General features: G+C 45.1%; 1 protein-coding gene across 1 annotated transcript; it reads left to right on the top strand.

Moving 5' to 3' along the window:
* The first annotated feature begins 12,704 nt into the window (after positions 1-12,704).
* Positions 12,705-19,133, top strand: LOC119378546 (juvenile hormone acid O-methyltransferase). Its single transcript, XM_037647645.2, has 5 exons — positions 12,705-12,772; positions 13,410-13,503; positions 14,118-14,710; positions 17,223-17,379; positions 18,908-19,133. The coding sequence occupies exons 2-5, from the start codon at positions 13,425-13,427 to the stop codon at positions 19,069-19,071; spliced, it is 993 nt and encodes a 330-aa protein (XP_037503573.1). The 5' UTR covers positions 12,705-12,772; positions 13,410-13,424; the 3' UTR covers positions 19,072-19,133.
* The last annotated feature ends 299 nt before the right edge of the window (positions 19,134-19,432 follow it).

The raw sequence follows: 19,432 nt of genomic DNA, 5'->3' as shown, positions 1-19,432 counted from the left end.
ATCGAAGGAGGCGATCACGGGGGCACCAGCCAGACGTAGCCGGCTAGACAGATACTTAGATAGAAACGCGCGAGGTGCGCGGGGTTCGCTGAAAGTTGCTTCGCATTTAAAATTGTGAGAATTCGCGGGCTTCTGCTTTGACAATTCTTTTTTGTGGTTCCGGCAGGCACGCGTATATGAAACGAAAGATTTGACTATATCATGTGCGTGTGGCGCATGCGCAGAGACTGCTGGCGTACATCGCTCCGTCTGAGGACATGGACAAACAAGAGCAGATCGATTACATGCGCTCCCTGCTGAAGGACGCCGGACTTCTGCCTAGCATCTTCGCAATTCCGAGAATGGCAACCTTCGACGGCTGGCATGAGGAAGACATAATAGGTGAGTGATATTCGAAGTTATGACGGTAAGGATGGATGTAATTGGTTATTTGTGCGATTGATATTTTGGCTAGCTCATGCGTCCAAGTTTAGGATCCCAACATCTGAAGACGCGAGGAAAATGAATTGTGAAACTTTCTGCAGAGGAACAGAAGGTACAGAAGAAGTCCGCGGAACTAATTTATATAATTAAGCATTTATTTTCGAATTGTCGATTGATTCGACCTCGCACTGTTACTAGCTAGCCCCCTATTTAGAGTGACCGCTCCACAAATGCGATGGCCCAAAGTTCGAAGCCCAGACGGGACCAACCTTTCTTTACCTGCGGTGATCACTTCTTTGATGAACAAACGTGTTTTTTACCGGCTCTGTGCTGCCAGTCGGATGAAGGATTCTCCTTTTCACAAATCTCCTGAGACTTTGCGAATTTGTGCAGAACTGATTTGTCATGATCTGCATGGTGTTTTTTTTAGAAAATACAGATTTTTTTATAAAAATTCGATGACAGTCACGCTCCAATCGTTTTCGCACACATACTCTACGTCGAGGCGGAAACATTTTGCCACGACTGGAATGACGGGGAAGAAAAATTGACAGAACTCGTCATTCACATTTTAATTCTTAACTTGACGGCAGTTGTTTATGTTAGAAAGTCGTAGTGCGTGCCAATTTATGGTATTCTCATTTTTCATAAAATCACCAAAGCTGCACGTGATTCGAAATATTCGTCATCGAACGTAAAGGGCGAAATCAAAAGTGATCGCGCCGGCCCCCACAAAAAAAGCGGCCTCCCCCTTACGTCAGACTGGTGAATCTCTGCGCAGATACTGTGTTTTTGTTGGTCTTCTTCGCCAAAGCTCCAGTATATATTGTATATCTCAGCAATAAACCACTGCTTGTTGGTTCAGCGCCCTGGTCTGTCGTTATTTTACCATCCCTTGTTCAGCTCTTAAACATCTTCTATAAACGCATATGCCTACGATATACGCATAACTACTCAAAATGCACATGAAGTCGGTCCAACTCGCAATGCTTGATTCAAAGCAATAAAAAAAATCGGTATAGGCCAATAATCACCAACTGCTTCGCATGACATCTACTCTCAGAATGAGTGGGATCTGCCAATTTTTAAATGCGAAGCATTTCTTAGCGAACCTCAGGCACTTTGGCCATATCTATCTATCTATCTATCTATCTATCTATCTGCCTACGTCTCGGCGCTCTCCTGGTCGTCTCCATAACTTGTAATGTACCAAAAGTGGCAGAGCAGGAGATCAGTGTATGACGAACACGATGCACTGGTCATGACATGAATAACGCAAAATACCTTTCGCGTACATCATGAAACCCTTTCTCTCAGTCACGTGAGGCACATACCCGTATACCAGAGTTCATGTTATGCGGGTATGTGCCACAGGTGATAGTCTCAACCAACCAAGTAATCGCGAACACACACATTTACAGGCAAGTAAAGTATAATAATAATAATAAATCGTTGGGTTTTACGTGCCAAAACCACGATATGATTTTGAGAGACGCCGTACCGAAGGGCTCCGGAAACTGTGACCATCGGGCATTCTTTAATGTGTACCGACATCGCACAGTACACGGTCATCTAGCATTTTGCCTCCATCGAAATGCGACCACCGCGGGCGGGATCGAACCCGCGACCTTAGGGTCAGCAGCCTAGCACCGTAACCGCTACACCACCGCGGCTGACGCAAGGAAAGTGGGGAAGCTGAAGACAGAACACCTCTGGAAGACGCTCAGCTACCATCCACTCGTCTACGTGATCCGCAACGTGGACGACGTGGACTACACAAAAACCAGGGTCAATGCTTCCTACAATATATCTGTTGAGAGAACCAGGCCTCTCATCATTACCGCTGACTTCAACGTTGAGCTATCAAGACCCAACAACGCTTGGTCCTTATGCTGCGTGAAAGACGGCTTGGATGTGGAATATGCATCAAAAGATCTCTCTGCCACGTCCACGACATGAGGCATCATAGATCATTTCATCGTAAAAGGCAGCCGGGATTTCAACCAGCTGCACTATACCTCGCACTTCACTACACTTGGACTCCTCATGGCCGCGATCATGAACGGATGCGATTAACAAGTCCGGTCAAGCTGCAAGTGCTCACTGACCGCGGTGATGATGACTTTGTTGAAGAACTGTTAAGAACCCCTTCTACACATTCGGACGGGTTCGTGAAACGTGCGTCCGTTCTCCGTCATAACAGACAAGCATAGGCTTCCAAAGCAACGTCGAGCGGCGCCGCAGCTCTTATCGCAACTGGGGGCATCTACGGCCCCAACACTGCCGCACCCGCTTCCGCGCACGCGCAGGGCTCTCGGAATGCATCTGTGGTGCGTCACAATGTAACTATCGCTGACTAGCAGTGCAGTATCGTTACGCAACTGTAAACAACTGCTTATATAATACATATGCTACTCTTCAACATATGAGTGTAGGTGTACGAATTCCACATTTCTCTGGTGTCATTCCGTATCGGTTCGCTCAATGTGAAAAATTGCGCCACACACACTATCCTGCGCATGCTTCGCATAACATCGATTCCCACGGTACATGGGATCTGCCGAATTTTTTTTTTCCATAGTATCGACCGACGCCTTCTCATCTGCTCGTGTCGTGTAGCAACCCAGGGACTATGTTCAAATATGATCGCGAAAGGCGACAATCACAAAACTGTTGCCTTTGGTGCGTGGTGATTGACTATTGAGCAAAATCTGAAAAGTGATGGTGCCACCTAGTATTTCCGTCGACGTCACGGCGCTCTTACATGCCTGGAATAAACGAACGCACCTTATCCCCACTGGTCGGTGTTAAAGTCTAGCGTTTCACTTACATATAGATGGTAGCTTCTAGTACTGAATCCTTGGTGGATGTGCGCAGAACATTCAAAGCTGAAGCTTTTAGCGAGCATTACCTAGGTGTGCCTTGAGTGATCGTTGTTTTGCGAGTGCTCGTTTTTGTGGTTTGAACGTGCCAGCAGCATGAACCGTGCGTTCCTCGCGTGGTTTATCGCACGCCGGCAACATGTTGAGATGCGCAGACGATGTCGGTGCGGCAACACGCCACAGCTGAACTCCCTGAGTTCGCCGTATTAAACTCTCAGCAAAAACACATTACACAAATACAAGGTTGCATTCATTGAATATTCCACTGCGTTTTAAACAATTACACAAGAAACGTTGAAAGTACTTTCAACATTTCTTATATCTCAAGTAGCCAGAGCCAAGGCTAGCCATTTCGTACAAGCCGGTACACTCCAAAACACGACACTGGGGTCACTCTGCGCTAGTGCAGTGCGCTCATTCTTGTGTTGAGGCGGTCGATATCAGCAACGGCAGTGCAATAATAACATCATGGGAAATCAGTTGATTCAGTTATTGAACTCGTTAGACTACACGTCACACAAGGTGACACTTTAGCCTTTCGCGACCATATCAGAAAACGACGCCAGGAGAGCGCTTGCGTGGGCACGTTACAAACAAGACAGTGGCGAAACGGATAGCCTCTTCAGAGGTACCACTGGTTCGAAAAGGAGTGCTTGCTCGGGCACTTTAGGCAAAAAAAAAGAGAAGTATCACTGCAGAAACTGTCGGCCTCAAGGTTGTGCAATTAGGAGGAAGTAGAGAGCGGCATCGGGCAAATCTATGTGCCGAAGAAAGCTTCAAAACAACGCGAAACCAAACCCTTGAGCGTCTTCAATGTTTCTAAGCATACGATTCGTGGCAGAACGTGCTCGCTGGTGGTTGGTGATAGCGTATAGTCGTGAGCAGTATCAGAGTGAACACTGAATTTGTGTTTAATCAACAATTACTTGTGATGTACTGATATGATTATGAGGTATTGAACTGCAAGATATACCTTGTCGCTTGAGCATTTGGCGTTATAAACCTTTTTTGCGCTTGCCAACTGCGTTTAACCCCTATGACCTTTATAAGGTAGTAACGAAAAGTGTTTCTGCTTAACCTCCCTGCCTTCTCCTTTTCTGTTTTCCTTCCTTCCTTCAGTGTTCCGTTACACATTGCTCACTACTCCACGTGGCATTCTTTGAGGGGTCTCTAATTGTTTGCCGCGCTGTTGAAGACGAGTTATCTTGACGGGCAGTTGGCTTCTGCGACATGCTTTGTTGGACGATTTCTCATCGCCTCGATCTTCTGTTTAATTTACTTTGCACTGGTAACTGATGCGGGCTGTTTTCGCAGGACTTCACATGAGCATCGTCCCAATCAACCAGTTAGTCTCCGACGACGAGAGGGAGCAACTACGCGATGACGTCACAGCGATCGTCCGAAAGCTTCACGGCCCTGAGACGGACCCGTCCAGATTCCGCATGTACATCATCAAGGCCTCCAAGTCGAAAAGCTAGCATGTCAAGTGCTAGGAACCAAAGTTCATGACCCGGCATGTCGCTTCGATTGTGAGGACATGAACACAGGTCACAAGGCTCCCTTTCTTTAATCGTGTACCGTAAAATCCCGAGCAAGTGCCTCCCACCCCCACACGGTGAAAGAATATCCGACAATACAAGACTCGGAGGCGGAAGAGGGGGGGGGGGGGGAGGCGCTTGCTCTGTCATTGGTACAAGTTTCAAATCTCTCGGAAAAAGGAGGGGAGTGCTTGTTACGGGAGCTTAGTTGCATGAGTTGTAATAAAATATTTTGTTTGTGATTGAATTTATCGAACAGATCTAATTTCTTCAGTGATGGAACCTTTTAGCCACTTCTATATTTTGTTGCGAATGGCTGACGGATGTGTGAATAGATGAAGAGTGCGAAGTGGTGTTTATTTAAATCAGTGCTGAAGGACTGGTTACAAAGAAAGCATATGTCATATAACAAATGTGGTACTTCGTTGTTGCAGTGCGGAAAAAAGGTAATAAGAGAGGTTTTCGTCATTATTAGAAAAGACCAAACTGGACACAGTTTCCGGCACTGCATCTCGGCACTGGCCAAAAAAGTCTGCGGAAGCGCCCAAAAAAGGAGAAACCCACCTGGCTCACGAAGCTACAAAGGAAACTCGCACAAGTGTCTAAGGAAGAACGCTTCCTCAACTAATAACAAATCGCACACCAGGATGAATATCTTATGCCTTATGCTTTGTTTAATTTTCATGGGAGCTATTGTGCCCTTGTGTGAGCCATCACCAGGAAAAGAAAATTTCATTCACTTCAACTTCAGAAAGGAGCACTGGGACACATAGCGTATGCACCTTATTTTCTTTCTACTTTTTTAGAATTTTTTCTAATTTTTTAGAAATGCAGCATAAAAGTAACAATTCTTCATTAATTCCAGCTGCTGTAATCTTTTTCCTTCACATCTGGAAACTTTAAAAGCATTCTTAACACATACGTCACAACTTGAACGCGGAAGGATTGACGGACGTGGCCAAATATGCAAATGCGCAAGTTATCTTCAGCAGTCGCCGAGACGCATTTTACCTCCACATTCAAGTAAATGCGCAAAAGAAAATAATATTGCAAATACCTTTCCGCAAAGCGCAAGGAATACAAATTAAATAAAGAAAACAACATTTTACATTTCGCATTGTTTATTGTATGTAATTATTCGTGCTCAGTGTTTTACAATTCAATGAATCATGATATTATACATCCTTGTTTTCTGATTTAAGTGCCTATTTTTGAAATGTAATATGCATATGAAGAATGCATAAATACACTATTCATGTTGGCTTTGTTTTTCGTTAAGTGTGGTTCATTTTTCTTATAGATACTGTACGGTGATTTACGCTAAAATTGGGAGCTCTTTATGTGTTTTACATTTGTTTCCCTACGTTTTAATTATATATGCTAAAACTTGAGTGTAATGTATGTTTTATATTTCCGATAGGAGACATATGCCTGCTATGTACGTGTCTTCAGGGACATCAATTCCAGGCTGCATGTCAAATTTTCGCCTGGAGGACACTAACAAATGTCTTGGGAAATAAAAACATCACATTTCTAAAACAGGTCTTTGGTTTGGTGATAGCCCGAATTTTCCTAAAAAGAACCATTCAAATTGCAATCAAACAAACTTTACAATACGAATACATAGTACATGCAAATAGCACAGTAAAGCTCGTCTCTCAAGTCGTCGGCTCTATTTTGCCACAACTGCCGCACACATCGATGCACATGTCTCAACAGATGCTATAGAGGTTTGCTAAAAGCTACGCTTATTTTCTGCGACCACGGTATGCAGCTGTGAGTATGGTGCATATACAAAGCTTTGTTTTGTATGTACAGTGCATGCCTTGTTCCTTTCCATTTGTTATACCGTAGTGTCCTGTGCCTCAACGGGTAATATATAAAAAGCAGGAGGAGCAAGAAATATAGAGACTGAGGTTTGTCCAGCTTTCAGACGGGCTGGCTACGCCGTGTCGGGGAAAGGAAGTAAAAGATAATAGGAATAGATGCAAGAAAAGGAAAGACAAAAAAATGGAAAAGTATGGAAGGAGAATACGACATTGCTTAAAGCTGTCTCTAAGACCAATTCTCTGCAATAACGCACGGCCGAAACTGAAATGAGTAAAAATATGCAATTTTCCTAAGTACGCTCCTTCATTTCTTCGAATATATATATATATATATATATATATATATATATATATATATATATATATATATATATATATATATATATATATATATATATATATTATTAACGACTACCACTCGATAGACCAGGTAGTATTAGTTATGTACTATATATGGTGTTCGAATGCCTTCTGATAGCATAGACAGTCAGTGTAAATAGCTTTGCGGCCTTCAAATTTTACTAAGCAATAAACTGATTCATTCCGTGATAGCGTTGGCCGGATTTCTTTTACAGCGAAAGCTGTTATGAGATTAGAAAAAAGGCCGTTTTTGGCGCCGTAGTTGTCCGCCGCTGCCGCCGCCGGCGGTGTCGGTAACCACTATCGCGCGAAAAATAAAAAAAGAACGAAATAAGGAAAAATACCTAGGATGGAACGAGGTTCGAACCTGGGCCCTCTGCCTGGGAGCCCGGTATTCTACCTCAGACCCATTCCGGTGCTCAAAACTGCTTTGCAAAAAGACCCTGTACAGGCTTCATGTTGGGAAGCTACCACATTACATATGTAATGTAGTGTGGTAGAAGAGTAAAATAACAACCAGGCGTCACACAACGCGAATTCTGTAACCAGGCATCACACAATGCGAATTGTGCAACGAGTGGTTTGTTGAATGGCTCCAACCCATTGCAAAGGGCTCAGCCATAACTCTTCATCGTCATCAACCGTCGCATCTATAAAGTGCATATAATGCCTTAAAGATGGTACCTCGCTTCTCCAAATAATGTTGTCGTGGGCGCTTCCCAACTTCACAAAAATTATGATTTGTGGCGTACTGGGTACGTTGCTATTGTACTTGTATTAGTATTCGCAATAGAGTTTATAACGGGCTCTAGAAATGCCGCTCTTCCAGCTTTCGCTGTGACTGTGCTGCGCTTTCCACGCAGTCCTTTGACTTTTTTTCTTGCTTATTCGCTTCACAAAGAGAAAAGCACAAAGGACGGACCCGAGTCTAAAGCTGGAAGTTAGGCTAGAAGGAAATATTATTCCGGAGAAAGATACCATAAGAATACTAGGTATGTGGCTGCAAGCTAATCAGAGATGTCTGAACACACCAAATAAACTGAAAACAGCCGTACGAATCACGCATAACATACAACCGTAAGGGCATGAAAGAACAAGATACCTTCGGACTGGTCAAAACTCTCGTCATCAGTCGTATTACCTACTTTCTTCCGTGTCATAATATGAACAGGGATGAGAAAAAAAAGCAAACCTAACAATAACAATTACCTACAAGACAGCCCTAAAATTACCGCGGAATACTTCAAACGACAAGGTATTGGAACTTGGTCTTCATAACACAATTGAAGAACTAATTGAGGCACAGCTACAGGCACAGGAAAATTGTCTTCTCCAGACTCCAACTGGCAGAGCAGACCTAACAAAACTAGGGCGCGATGCAGTAATACCAAAACATCAAGAAACAAAAGATGTACCAAACGAACTTAGAGAATGGTACACGGTATCGCCAATACCAAAGAACATGGATCCTACTCTGCATGCTGGGAGAAGAGAGGTCAGGGCGGAATACGTTGACAAAAGACAAAATATATGAACACGGTGCGATTCACTGACGCTGCGCCTTATCAGACCGATGCGAGCAAGGCTGTATCTGTAGTCACAGACCGTAGAGAGAAAATTACAGCACGTGGTTCAATAGATCGAGCCTTCACAACAGAAGCGGAAAAGGTCGAAATAGCCCTTGCAATAAAGGAGGGATGAACGCGAAACGCTCCATTAGCCATCATTACTGACTCACAAAATGCTTGCAGAAACTATCTAAAGGGCAAAATTGGAGCACATGCTCTCCGAATATTGTTTGGGACTGGATGGGACCCCAATGCGAAATACGTCCAGACTGTGACCTGGGCACCGGGGCACGAGGGCGTGACTGGGAACCTGCATGCGGACGAGGCGTCTCGCGGCTTTACACATCACCAAGCCACCCCATACTCTGCAATAGAGGACCCCACCCTCCAAGACCCTTGCTACGCAACGATTATAAGATACTATAGAGAAAATAGACAGATATATCCACCCCCATAATGCAAACTCAGCTCTGCGGAGGCGACCATGCTACGAAGACTACAGACGAACACTTACATAAATCTGCACACTCTCCACCTGATTTACCCCACGGCGTATAGAGACATATGTCCGTGGTGTGGAGCAACACCAACACTTTTTCACATCACGTGGGAGTGTGCGGAGCACGGAGAAGAACACGACACAAATGGCACATGGGACGAATGGGAGGCGCTGCTGTCTAGCCCGGCCCTGAAAGATTAGCTACGACTGATCCACAGAGCTGAACGAATGGCTCGTGCCAGGGGTGCCTTGGAATAGGGGCACCACCCTGCCGGACAAACTAAGCTTTTCCCCCCATATTCCCTGCGGGGCACTGGGGTTCTAGCCTGTCTGGTTTCTGTACAAAATCAAGTTTTACTACTACTACTGCTACTTTGAAGGAACATTGCAGTTTCAAGATCACGGCATTGCTTCGCCTACTCTTAATAACAACAAGACTATTCGAAGTCGATGAACAAGATATATGTGCTGTCCGAAACGGCACAATTTACCTACTTCCCCCAACTGCACTCTTTCTGGCCTTCCGAATAACCCTTGTTGCAGCATCTTTGTCCCGAAATCATCTACTCACCTGACCACCCGAATGTACATCACCCGAACAAACTATCATGCGGGATTGAGTAGAATAGGTATTCGATGTCATTCGAAAACCCGCTGTTCGCCGCTGTCAGGCAGAATGTTCAACAGTCTGGAGAAGTAGCCTTTCAGAATGAGGCGGGGGTCAGCACAGAGTATTTCTTTGAACTGTCAATGTTTTACTTGAATTCTACGGCTATTGAGACTAATGGAAAATACTCTGTGCAGAAGGCCGGAATCTGTGTAGGTTCGTCTGCTGCATTTGTACTTTGCGAAATTTAACTTTGATCAGCGGGTTGAGCAACTAATCTCTGGGCACGACGTCGTAAAAATTTGCCGTTATGTTGATGATTATCTAGTTATAGTTCACGTGTCCGGGCACGATAAGCTTGATGGCGCAGTGAATCGCGTGCTGAAGGTGTTTCAGTCCGCTTCCGGAGGGCTCACTTTCACGCGCGAATTAGCTAGGGACGAACACTTACATAAATCTGCCTTCAGTTGTTGGACCTAAGACTCCTTTTTGACGACAAACACATTTGTTGGTACTACAACCCGAGGAAAAAAAAGCCCCAATTCCGTTTGAAAGTGTGCATTTAAAGCTTGTTAAGAGGGCCAACGTAACCCTAGCCTGCAAGTCCGCGATTGATAAATCCTGTGGGCATATAAAGTGGAAATCAGCTTCAATAAGAAAATTAGGCGCTTCCTTTCGGCTGGCTACCTTCCCAGTTTAATTGCAGGTGCTTGTGAAAGCCTTCTACAAAAACTAAAAGGTAAGAAGCCACTAAAAAATTTTTCAGGACGACAAACAGCAGGTTATGCCTTACGTTCATCGAATTACGCACAACGTAAAGTAAAAAAAGTGGCAGGCCGGTACGGGGTCAAGGTCGTCTTCTCGGCTTTCTGTAAACTCAGTAGAGTATTCCCTATGGTCACAGGAAAGAGTAAGAGTAGGCCCCAGTGCTCAATAAGGCACCAAACGAATTACGCCGAGTCTGTTTGTGGGGTTTCGTATTCCATTCCCCTGACGTGCGACAGTTTGTATATTTGACAGACGGGAAATTGTTTCAACGAAAGGGCGCAGGAACACAAATGACATGTAAAGAACAATGCAGGAGGCACGTTGGCTCAACATTGTAGCAGATGCAGAGGAAAAGATGAGGGCGGTAGAAACACATCGTGCAAACCAATTCTTGAAAGGACCAAGTTCTTATTTAAATCGAGGGGCCAGACTAAAAGGGAGATTGTCGAAGCCTGTCATACCATGAAAACTGGTGACAAGTGTATTAGCACGCCGTCTCTTTTGTTATTGCCCGAAGAAGTTACTTCCCTGGAGAGTGCCCTGTAAAATCATTTTTTTTTCGCGGTTTTTTAATGCCTTTTGTTGCGTTGTTTGTTTGTTGGTTTTATGCAAAAACTGCGGGCGGACCACCAGTTTTCCACATGGGGTGTTAATATTTTACTTTGTCCCTTTTAATTCCGTTGTCTTCACTGTTACTTCTGGTAGTTGTTTATTATCACTGTGCCAGATCTTTAGTTTTCATGTGGTTTTATAATATATTCGTTTTGTTCAGCGATCAATCTTTTGTTTCAGTCAAACGCAGTGATCTCACTCGCAGTGAACTCACGCAGTGAACTCTCTCAAACGCAGTGATCCGTCCTGTCAAGGTGTAGCGCAGCCTTCCATTTTCTTCTAATTTTGAGGAGCCCGCCAAGACCGCACGAGGGCAGAAACATGCAGAAGCAATTATTTTGAATCGAGAAAGAGTGTGTCTGCTGTAACAAGAACCCAGAAAGTATTCAGCGCAGTGTAATGGAATGCCAGGACACTCACCCGGACGCGTAAATTTTTCAGAGACATCAATAAAGTTATTCATACCATACCATGCTGCATTTAAAAGAGGGTGAACGTATTAACTAATCAGCAGTCGCGATAAACAAGAGGCGGCTGGATTATTTTGGAATAAAAGAGCAGAGGGAAGATATTGATAAAACCCGTGTAGTTACAACAGTACATCATAAAAGATAGTAATGGGACAGGCAATGCTAGACTACAGTAGACGCAGCGACATCATAGAGTATGACTTGATTAGGCAGGCTAGTTGACTGTATATCACCGTCACATTTAAAAGGGTCACCAATAAAGGTAATCTTTGTTAAGCTGAGCTGGTGTGGAGCTGGGTGAAAAGAGTATTCTGCAGCACTCGTGTTAGTATTCTTTCTAGAATAGCTGTCGTTCATACATGTAAGAGCCAGGTCGGACCATGCAGCAATGCAGAGGTACAAACACTGACTAACTCCACTGCGACAATAAAGTAATTTGTGCAAGTGGATGATCTACAAGCAGCCAAATCGCAGAGCAAGTCTCAAGAAAAAAAGAAACGATCGGGCGAATGCCCTCCACATTGGTGTAATAGCCCCGTGTTACGATTTTACTGCAGTGCACACTTGTCATGTGACACATTTAGGGAAGCGTAGGAGCGCCATCGGAACAACAGCGCAAGCGCTCGGTGTAGCCAGCAGTGTTTTGAAGCAGCTGTCCGGACTTGATCTTTTTATATGTCCTATGACAAGTAACAAAGATAATGTAACACCTCTTTGGAGCGTCTTGATTACTGACTTGTTGAGATAAACGCACGTGTATCACGTGCGTACCAGTAATCTGCAGTTCATTTGATTCGTACCTGTCAACCATGGCAAACATTGCTTTGTTGAGACATTGTACATCTAAGGGCGTTTTAAAGTGGCGCAGTATCCACCCACGTGACGTCATCCCCGTCACAGCTTCCGGCATTGACGCAGGCGTGCTAACCTACTGTTCCGCTAACTGCGCCCCTTGGGAGTGGCACAACTTCCTGAGGTCAACTACCCGTTCGCAGGAACTGGTTACCTTATGTTTGTACATTTCCGCGATAACACTTCTACGCGTGGCAGATTAGAACCACCGTGTCGCAAGCTATATCGGAAGACAGTGCAGTGACGTTGCCCTTTCTGACGGAATAGTCTCGACCCCACACGTTAAAAGTACTGGCTCTCCCCTAGTGGCAGGACACTGGGAATTGCATCGCGATCCAAAAGCTTTCTGCGGTTTTGGAAGTCTGTAAGTATTTTCTCTTTGGCTCTTTCTAAACAAAGCTGTCGCACTTGACGCGTCGGTAAGCATTTTGCTCAGGCGTCGTATTGTTGTCGATGGTAGCATAGAAGCACCAACTGTGTCTTATTTGCCGCTATTTTTCGTGCTTGTCAAACAGCCGAATTTCGAACAGCGTAGGAACTGGTCAAAGGAAAATAGCACATGTCATACGGCTCGAAAAAAATGCAACAGACACTGACTAGCATGCCTTACCCGTCAGCGTCCTGCGTGGTGCTTCTTTCTTTTTTTTTCCGCTGTGTTCGCGATCTTAGAAATTCGGTTGTTGCGGCACTGAAGATGTGGCAACCAGTCCGAATGAGCTTTTTTGTGCTAGCTGACGCTAATCGAACACACTCAAGCCACCTTTCGTGGCTTTTTTTTTCTGAGGTGCCTTTACCTATATCGTCGTTTGGGAATCGATCAACTTGAGATCAATCGATAGTGTAGCCGTCACAAAATAAAACAATTGCTATTGCTTTTGCATTATTAGCGCCATTTTACCCGCACTGATGACACAGCTGGCGTAAATGCGCATTCACTTGTTTAAACGGCACAGTGTAGAAAATTTTGGCGCTTACTGTATTTTTTTGTTTTGTTGTTTCAGCCAGTTATTGGAAGAATGTTTCCCGTCGCAGCACACTTGACGAGCACAAGCTGTGCGCTTCTAAGCAGGTTGTCGCAATGTGCAAAGATGTCGGGTGAGTCCGGTCAGTGTACATGCAAACACCACCGTTTCCACGTTGAAAAATACAACTTTGGCACTAGTGGCGAAGTAAATGTAATGTTTAGGGCCACAAGTGAAGTACCATCCTACTAATATATAGCGAGCTATGTAGATCCAACACATAAATAAATTTAGGAATAATGGAAATGATATTGTTCAGAAAGAGCGCTGCAGATACTTACGAAATAGCAGCGACACAAACGTAAAGTACTCGTTTAGGTCCCTACTGTCTTGCAGGAAAGCTTTGAAGAGGCTTCTGCATCGTGGGTACACGGTAAAAACTGCGCATGTTATACCACAGCCCTTTCTTACGGCCTTTGGCAAACACAAATGCAAGCACAGGTTGAAATGGGCCTCGTTGATTTCGTCTTTAAGCTCCACAGTGGCAGACGCTGCAGCAGTGCTAACTACGGATGTCAACACGATACATTGAATCCATCCGGCAATCAAATATGTCCCGCTCAAGGTAGCAGCAACAGTGCTTAATTTTTCAACAGTAACATCCCGCCAAGAAATCGCACAGCACCAGCTGATGGCCCGATGATGCATAATCTATGCGCCATGGTGAATTTCTGTTATCATTTGCAGGGAAATGTTTCAAATCTACGAAGGTGCCGCTTATGGAACACCTAGCGGAATCGCAAGGCAGAACCATGGAAGTCAGTTCCATAAAGCCTCCCCGCTTCCGGGCCAGACAGTACGCCCACAACAACAGGCTTCAAAGAAAGGACAACAACTTCGTGCTCGACTTCTGCCAGCCGACCTTCCTGCAAGGCTGCCACGGGAAGATGCAGTTCCTCGACGTCGGCTGCGGTACCGGCGACTTCACGCGGGATTGCCTGCTGCCCCGCTGTTTGCCCTGTCGACGCATCGTGGCCACAGATTGGTCTCGAGACATGATCGAGTACGCGAAGGAGCACTCGGCCCACGTGAAGATCGACTACCAGCAGCTCGACATCTCCGCCGACATCACAGACTTTCTACGTCGCAACGGCCAGTTCCACAGGATCTACTCCTTCTACTGTCTGCAATGGGTGAAGAACCAGGACGTCGCGCTGAAGAACATCGCCAGCCTCTTGACGCCCGGAGGAGAGTGTCTGCTGCTGTTTCCAGCGTCCACTCAGGCCACCGTGTGCTGGCGATTGCTGGCCAAGATGGACCGCTGGGAAAAGTATTCGGAGGTCAGCTCGTACGTTTCTTCTCAGATATTTAGTGAGAACTTCAAGGCAGTTCATGGGGAAGCTTTGGCATCATTTAAACAGCATGTTCGTAATCTATTCACTTGTACGTGTAGATTAGTGTAGGTAATAGAGAAAAAGCTATATCTTTTATATGCGTGTGGAAATGAAGTTGTCTGTTCTTGCTGGGGTTTCACGTTCCAAAGCCACGATATGATTTTGAGGGACACCGTAGTGAAGGTATCCGTAAATTTAGACCACCTGCGGTTCTAAACGTGGCCGCCGCCACCAGGATTCGATCCCGCGACGTTCGGGTCGCACCATCTTAACACAGAACGCAATAGTTAACGTTGAAATAATTGAAAGTTTATAAAACAAACACAACAAAAATTTTTCAGATTGCATGTGATCAGCAAAATGCATAACTGAATAAAACGCGCACTATCAGGCAAGAGCGCGACGCAATAATTTCATTGAAAGCAGTTTCGTGATGCCTTAACGTTGTAAAGCTTGCCATTATGCATAAGGCCTTCGAATGGCCATTCTAACATTATATAGATGGTTTCTTACTTCTAGAAAACCCGTGAGCCTGCGTCCCCGAGAAACATCAGGTCCCGTCTACTAGCAATATTTTATGCCAATTAACTAAAAAAAGTCCGTTACATATATTTGTCCCAATGCTATGCAAGCCTGTTTATAATATCGAGTAAATTCGATGCTTATTTCTTACGTAACACAAACTTTCGCGAAGTTGAGAATAACTGAGAAATAAAAATAATTCGGAAGAACCCAGGCCCTGTGGGAATCGGTTTCATGCGAAGCAGTCGGCGAGTAGTTATATGCTGCATTTTTGGCTTTGAGCCAAGCGTTACGTGGTGGATCGACGCGTTCTTGTAAGTGTAGTAGTTGTGTGCACATCGTGGGCTTACCAGGCACGTCGACAACACTGACGTTTAAAGGGTAACTTATGGTCTGACGTAACGTCAGCAGTCACGTTAGAGCGCATACGTCAGTATTATCGAAACGAAGTGCACTTTACGGTGCGATGATGCGAATATCATACGTAACTTTCGTTAGCGTATTACTATGATGTCGAGCAACGCTTGAATATAGCTTGCTGAATCATAGGAATACAAATTTAATGTTCATTAGACTGTTATAAAAGCGGAAACTGGAACCACATACGTTAACCTGAAATGACGCCTGTATTGTAGGAGTACATACGTAGTGTATATTGCTTTGTTATAAAATTAGATAGCCAGCACCAAAACCACAATTGACGTTGCACCGACATTACACCTGCATAGGGTGTTTTTCCAAAGCAGTTTCTAGACTTGGCCTGGCTCTGTGGTAGAATACCTGACTGCCATGCAGAATGCTTGGGTTCGATCCTTGCTGGGATCCTAATTTTATTCTTTGCGAGTAGTTATATGCTGCATTTTTGGCTTTGAGCCAAGCGTTACGTGGTGGATCGACGCGTTCTTGTAAGTGTAGTAGTTGTGTGCACATCGTGGGCTTACCAGGCACGTCGACAACACTGACGTTTAAAGGGTAACTTATGGTCTGATGTAACGTCAGCAGTCACGTTAGAGCGCATACGTCAGTATTATCGAAACGAAGTGCACTTTACGGTGCGATGATGCGAATATCATACGTAACTTTCGTTAGCGTATTACTATGATGTCGAGCAACGCTTGAATATAGCTTGCTGAATCATAGGAATACAAATTTAATGTTCATTAGACTGTTATAAAAGCGGAAACTGGAACCACATACGTTAACCTGAAATGACGCCTGTATTGTAGGAGTACATACGTAGTGTATATTGCTTTGTTATAAAATTAGATAGCCAGCACCAAAACCACAATTGACGTTGCACCGACATTACACCTGCATAGGGTGTTTTTCCAAAGCAGTTTCTAGACTTGGCCTGGCTCTGTGGTAGAATACCTGACTGCCATGCAGAATGCTTGGGTTCGATCCTTGCTGGGATCCTAATTTTATTCTTTGCATTCGTCGGGTCAACGCTGCCGATGTCGGTTTTCCTTAACGCTCTCGTATTTAAATTACCAGTGTCTGTTGTCGCCGTTCCTGGGAAGATATTGCCAAGCCCGCTTCTTGTCAATCACCTGTGGGCGCATACCCGCTTACCGTGGCCCGTGGTAAACGGATATGTGCCACACGTGTCTGGAGGAAAGTGTTTGGCGACGTACGCGAGAGGACTTTCACGTATTCATGTCATGATCAGACAATCATATTGGTCAAGCCCTCTTACTCTCCCATGCAAATTATGGAGGCGATCACGGGAGCACTCAGACGTAGGCGGCTGGATAGACAGATAGATACGTAGATAGAAACGCTCAAGGTGCCTGGGGTTCGCTAAGAAATGCTTCACATTTGAAATTGTGAGAATTCGCTGGCTTCTGGTTTGACAATTCTATTTTGTGGTTCCGGCAGGTACGCGTATATGAAACGAAAGATTTGACTATATCATGTGCGTGTGGCGCATGCGCAGAGACTGCTGGCGTACATCGCTCCCTCTCAGGACATGGACAAACAAGAGCAGATCGATTACATGTGCTCTCTGCTGAAGGACGCCGGACTTCTGCCTAGCATCTTCGCAACTCCGAGAATGGCAACCTTCGACGGCTGGCGTGAGGAGGACATAATCGGTGAGTGATATTCGAAGTGCTGACGGTAACGATGGATGTAATTGGTTGTTTGTGCAACTGATATTTTGGCTAGCTTATGCGCCCAAGTTTAGGCTCCTAACATCTGAAGACGCGAAGAAAATGAATTGTGAAACTATCTGCAGTATGAAGGTACAGAGGAAGTCCGCGGAACTAATTTACATCATGAAGCATTTATTTTCGAATTGTCGATTGATTCGACCTCGCACTGCTACCAGCTAGCCAACTATTTACAGTGACCGCTCCATAAATGCGATGGTCCAAAGTTCGAACCCCGGACGGTACGAACCTTTCTTTACCTGCGGTGTTCTTTTTAGCGGCTCTCTGCTACAAGTCAGATGAAGGATTCACCTTTTCACAAATCTTCTCGGATTTGCGGATTTGTGCAGGACTGACTTGTAATAATCTACAGGGTTTTTTTTGGTTGTTAGTTCAGCGCCCTGGTCTGTTGTTATTTCACCATCCCTTATCCAGCCCTTAAACATCTTGTATAAGCGCATATGCCCACGATATACGCATAACTACTCAAAATGCACATGAAGTCGGTCAAACTCGCAACGCTTAATTCACAGCGATAAAAAAATTCGGTATAGCCCACTAATCGCCTACTGCTTCGCATGACATCGACTGTCAGAATGAGTGGGATCTGCCAAACGTTTTTCTATGGTATCGAGCGACACATTATAGTCTGTTCGTGTCGTGTAGCAACCCAGGGACTATGTTCAAATATGATCGCGAAAGGCGGCAATCGCCAAATTGTTGCCTTTGGTGCGTGCTGATTGGCTATTGAGAAAAATCTGAAAAGTGATGGCGCCACCTAGTATTTCCGTCGACGTCACGGACAGCCTCTTCGACGGACAGCCTCTTCAGAGGTCCCACTGGCTCGCAAAGGAGTGCTTGCTGGGGCACGTTAGGCAAACAAAAAGGGAGGTATCACTGCAGCAACTGTCGGTCTCAGGGTTGTGCAGTTAGGAAGAAATCGAGAGCGGCATCAGCGCAAATATATGCGCCGAAGAAAGCTTCAAAACAACGCAAAACCACCCCTTGAGCGTTTTCAATGTTTCATAAGATTCGTGGCAGAACGTGCTCGCTGGCGGTTGGTGATAGCGTATAGTAGTGAGCAGTATCAGGGCGAACACTAAATTCGTGTTTCATCAACAATTACTTGCGATGTACTGATTTGAATGTGACGTAATTGAATTGCAAGATGTACGTTTTCGAGTGAGCATTTGGTGTTACAAACACTTTTGCGATTGCCACCTGCGTTTAGCCACTATGACATTTAAAAGGTAATTTCAGTGTTCCCGCTCACATTGCTCACGACTCTACGTGGCATTCTTTGATGTCTCTCTAATTGCTTGCCGCGCTGCTGAAGACGAGCCCTCTTGCCGGACAGTTGGTTTCTGCGACATGCCATGCTAGACGATTTCTTATCGCTTCGATCTTCTCCTGAACTTCTGTCTTGTTTAAATTACTTTGCATTGGTAACTCAGGCGGGCTGTTTTCGCAGGACTTCACATGAGTATCGTCCCAATCAACCAGTTAGTCTCCGACGACGAGCGGAAGCAGCTACACGATGACGTCAGAGCGATCGTCCGAAAGCTTCACGGGCCTGAGACGGACCAGTCCAGATTCCGCATGTACATCATCAAGGCCTCCAAGTCGAAGGGCTAGCATGTCAAGCGCTAGGAACCAATGTTCATGACCCGGAATGTCGCTTGGATTATGAGGACATGAACACAGGTCACAAGGTTCTCTTTCTTTGGTCGTGTACCATAAAATCCCGAGCAAGACCCCCCCCCCCCACCTACGGTGAAAGATAATCCGACAAGATTTGGAGGGGGAGGGGGGGCTGCTCTGTCGCGGATCAATAAAGCTGTGAAAATGGCGGGGGGGGGGGGGGGGGGAGACGCTTGCTTTGTCATTGGCGTAAGTTTCAAATCTCTCGGAAAAGGGAAGGGGGCGCTTGCTCAGGAATTTAGGGAGTTTAGTTGCATGAGTTTTAATCAAATATTTTGTCTATGACTGAATTTAT

The sequence above is a fragment of the Rhipicephalus sanguineus genome, unplaced genomic scaffold, assembly GCF_013339695.2.
Source record: "Rhipicephalus sanguineus isolate Rsan-2018 unplaced genomic scaffold, BIME_Rsan_1.4 Seq867, whole genome shotgun sequence".
Lineage (NCBI taxonomy): Eukaryota > Metazoa > Arthropoda > Arachnida > Ixodida > Ixodidae > Rhipicephalus > Rhipicephalus sanguineus.
This window is presented reverse-complemented; position numbering and strand designations above follow the sequence as displayed.

Bases quoted from the DNA above. Each gene is read 5' to 3' on its own strand.
- LOC119378546 (XM_037647645.2), top strand. From the start codon at position 13,425: ATGTTTCCCGTCGCAGCACACTTGACGAGCACAAGCTGTGCGCTTCTA. The intron at 13,504-14,117 runs GTGAGTCCGGTC...TATCATTTGCAG, and splicing joins GCAATGTGCAAAGATGTCGG to GGAAATGTTTCAAATCTACG. The intron at 17,380-18,907 runs GTGAGTGATATT...CTGTTTTCGCAG, and splicing joins GCGTGAGGAGGACATAATCG to GACTTCACATGAGTATCGTC.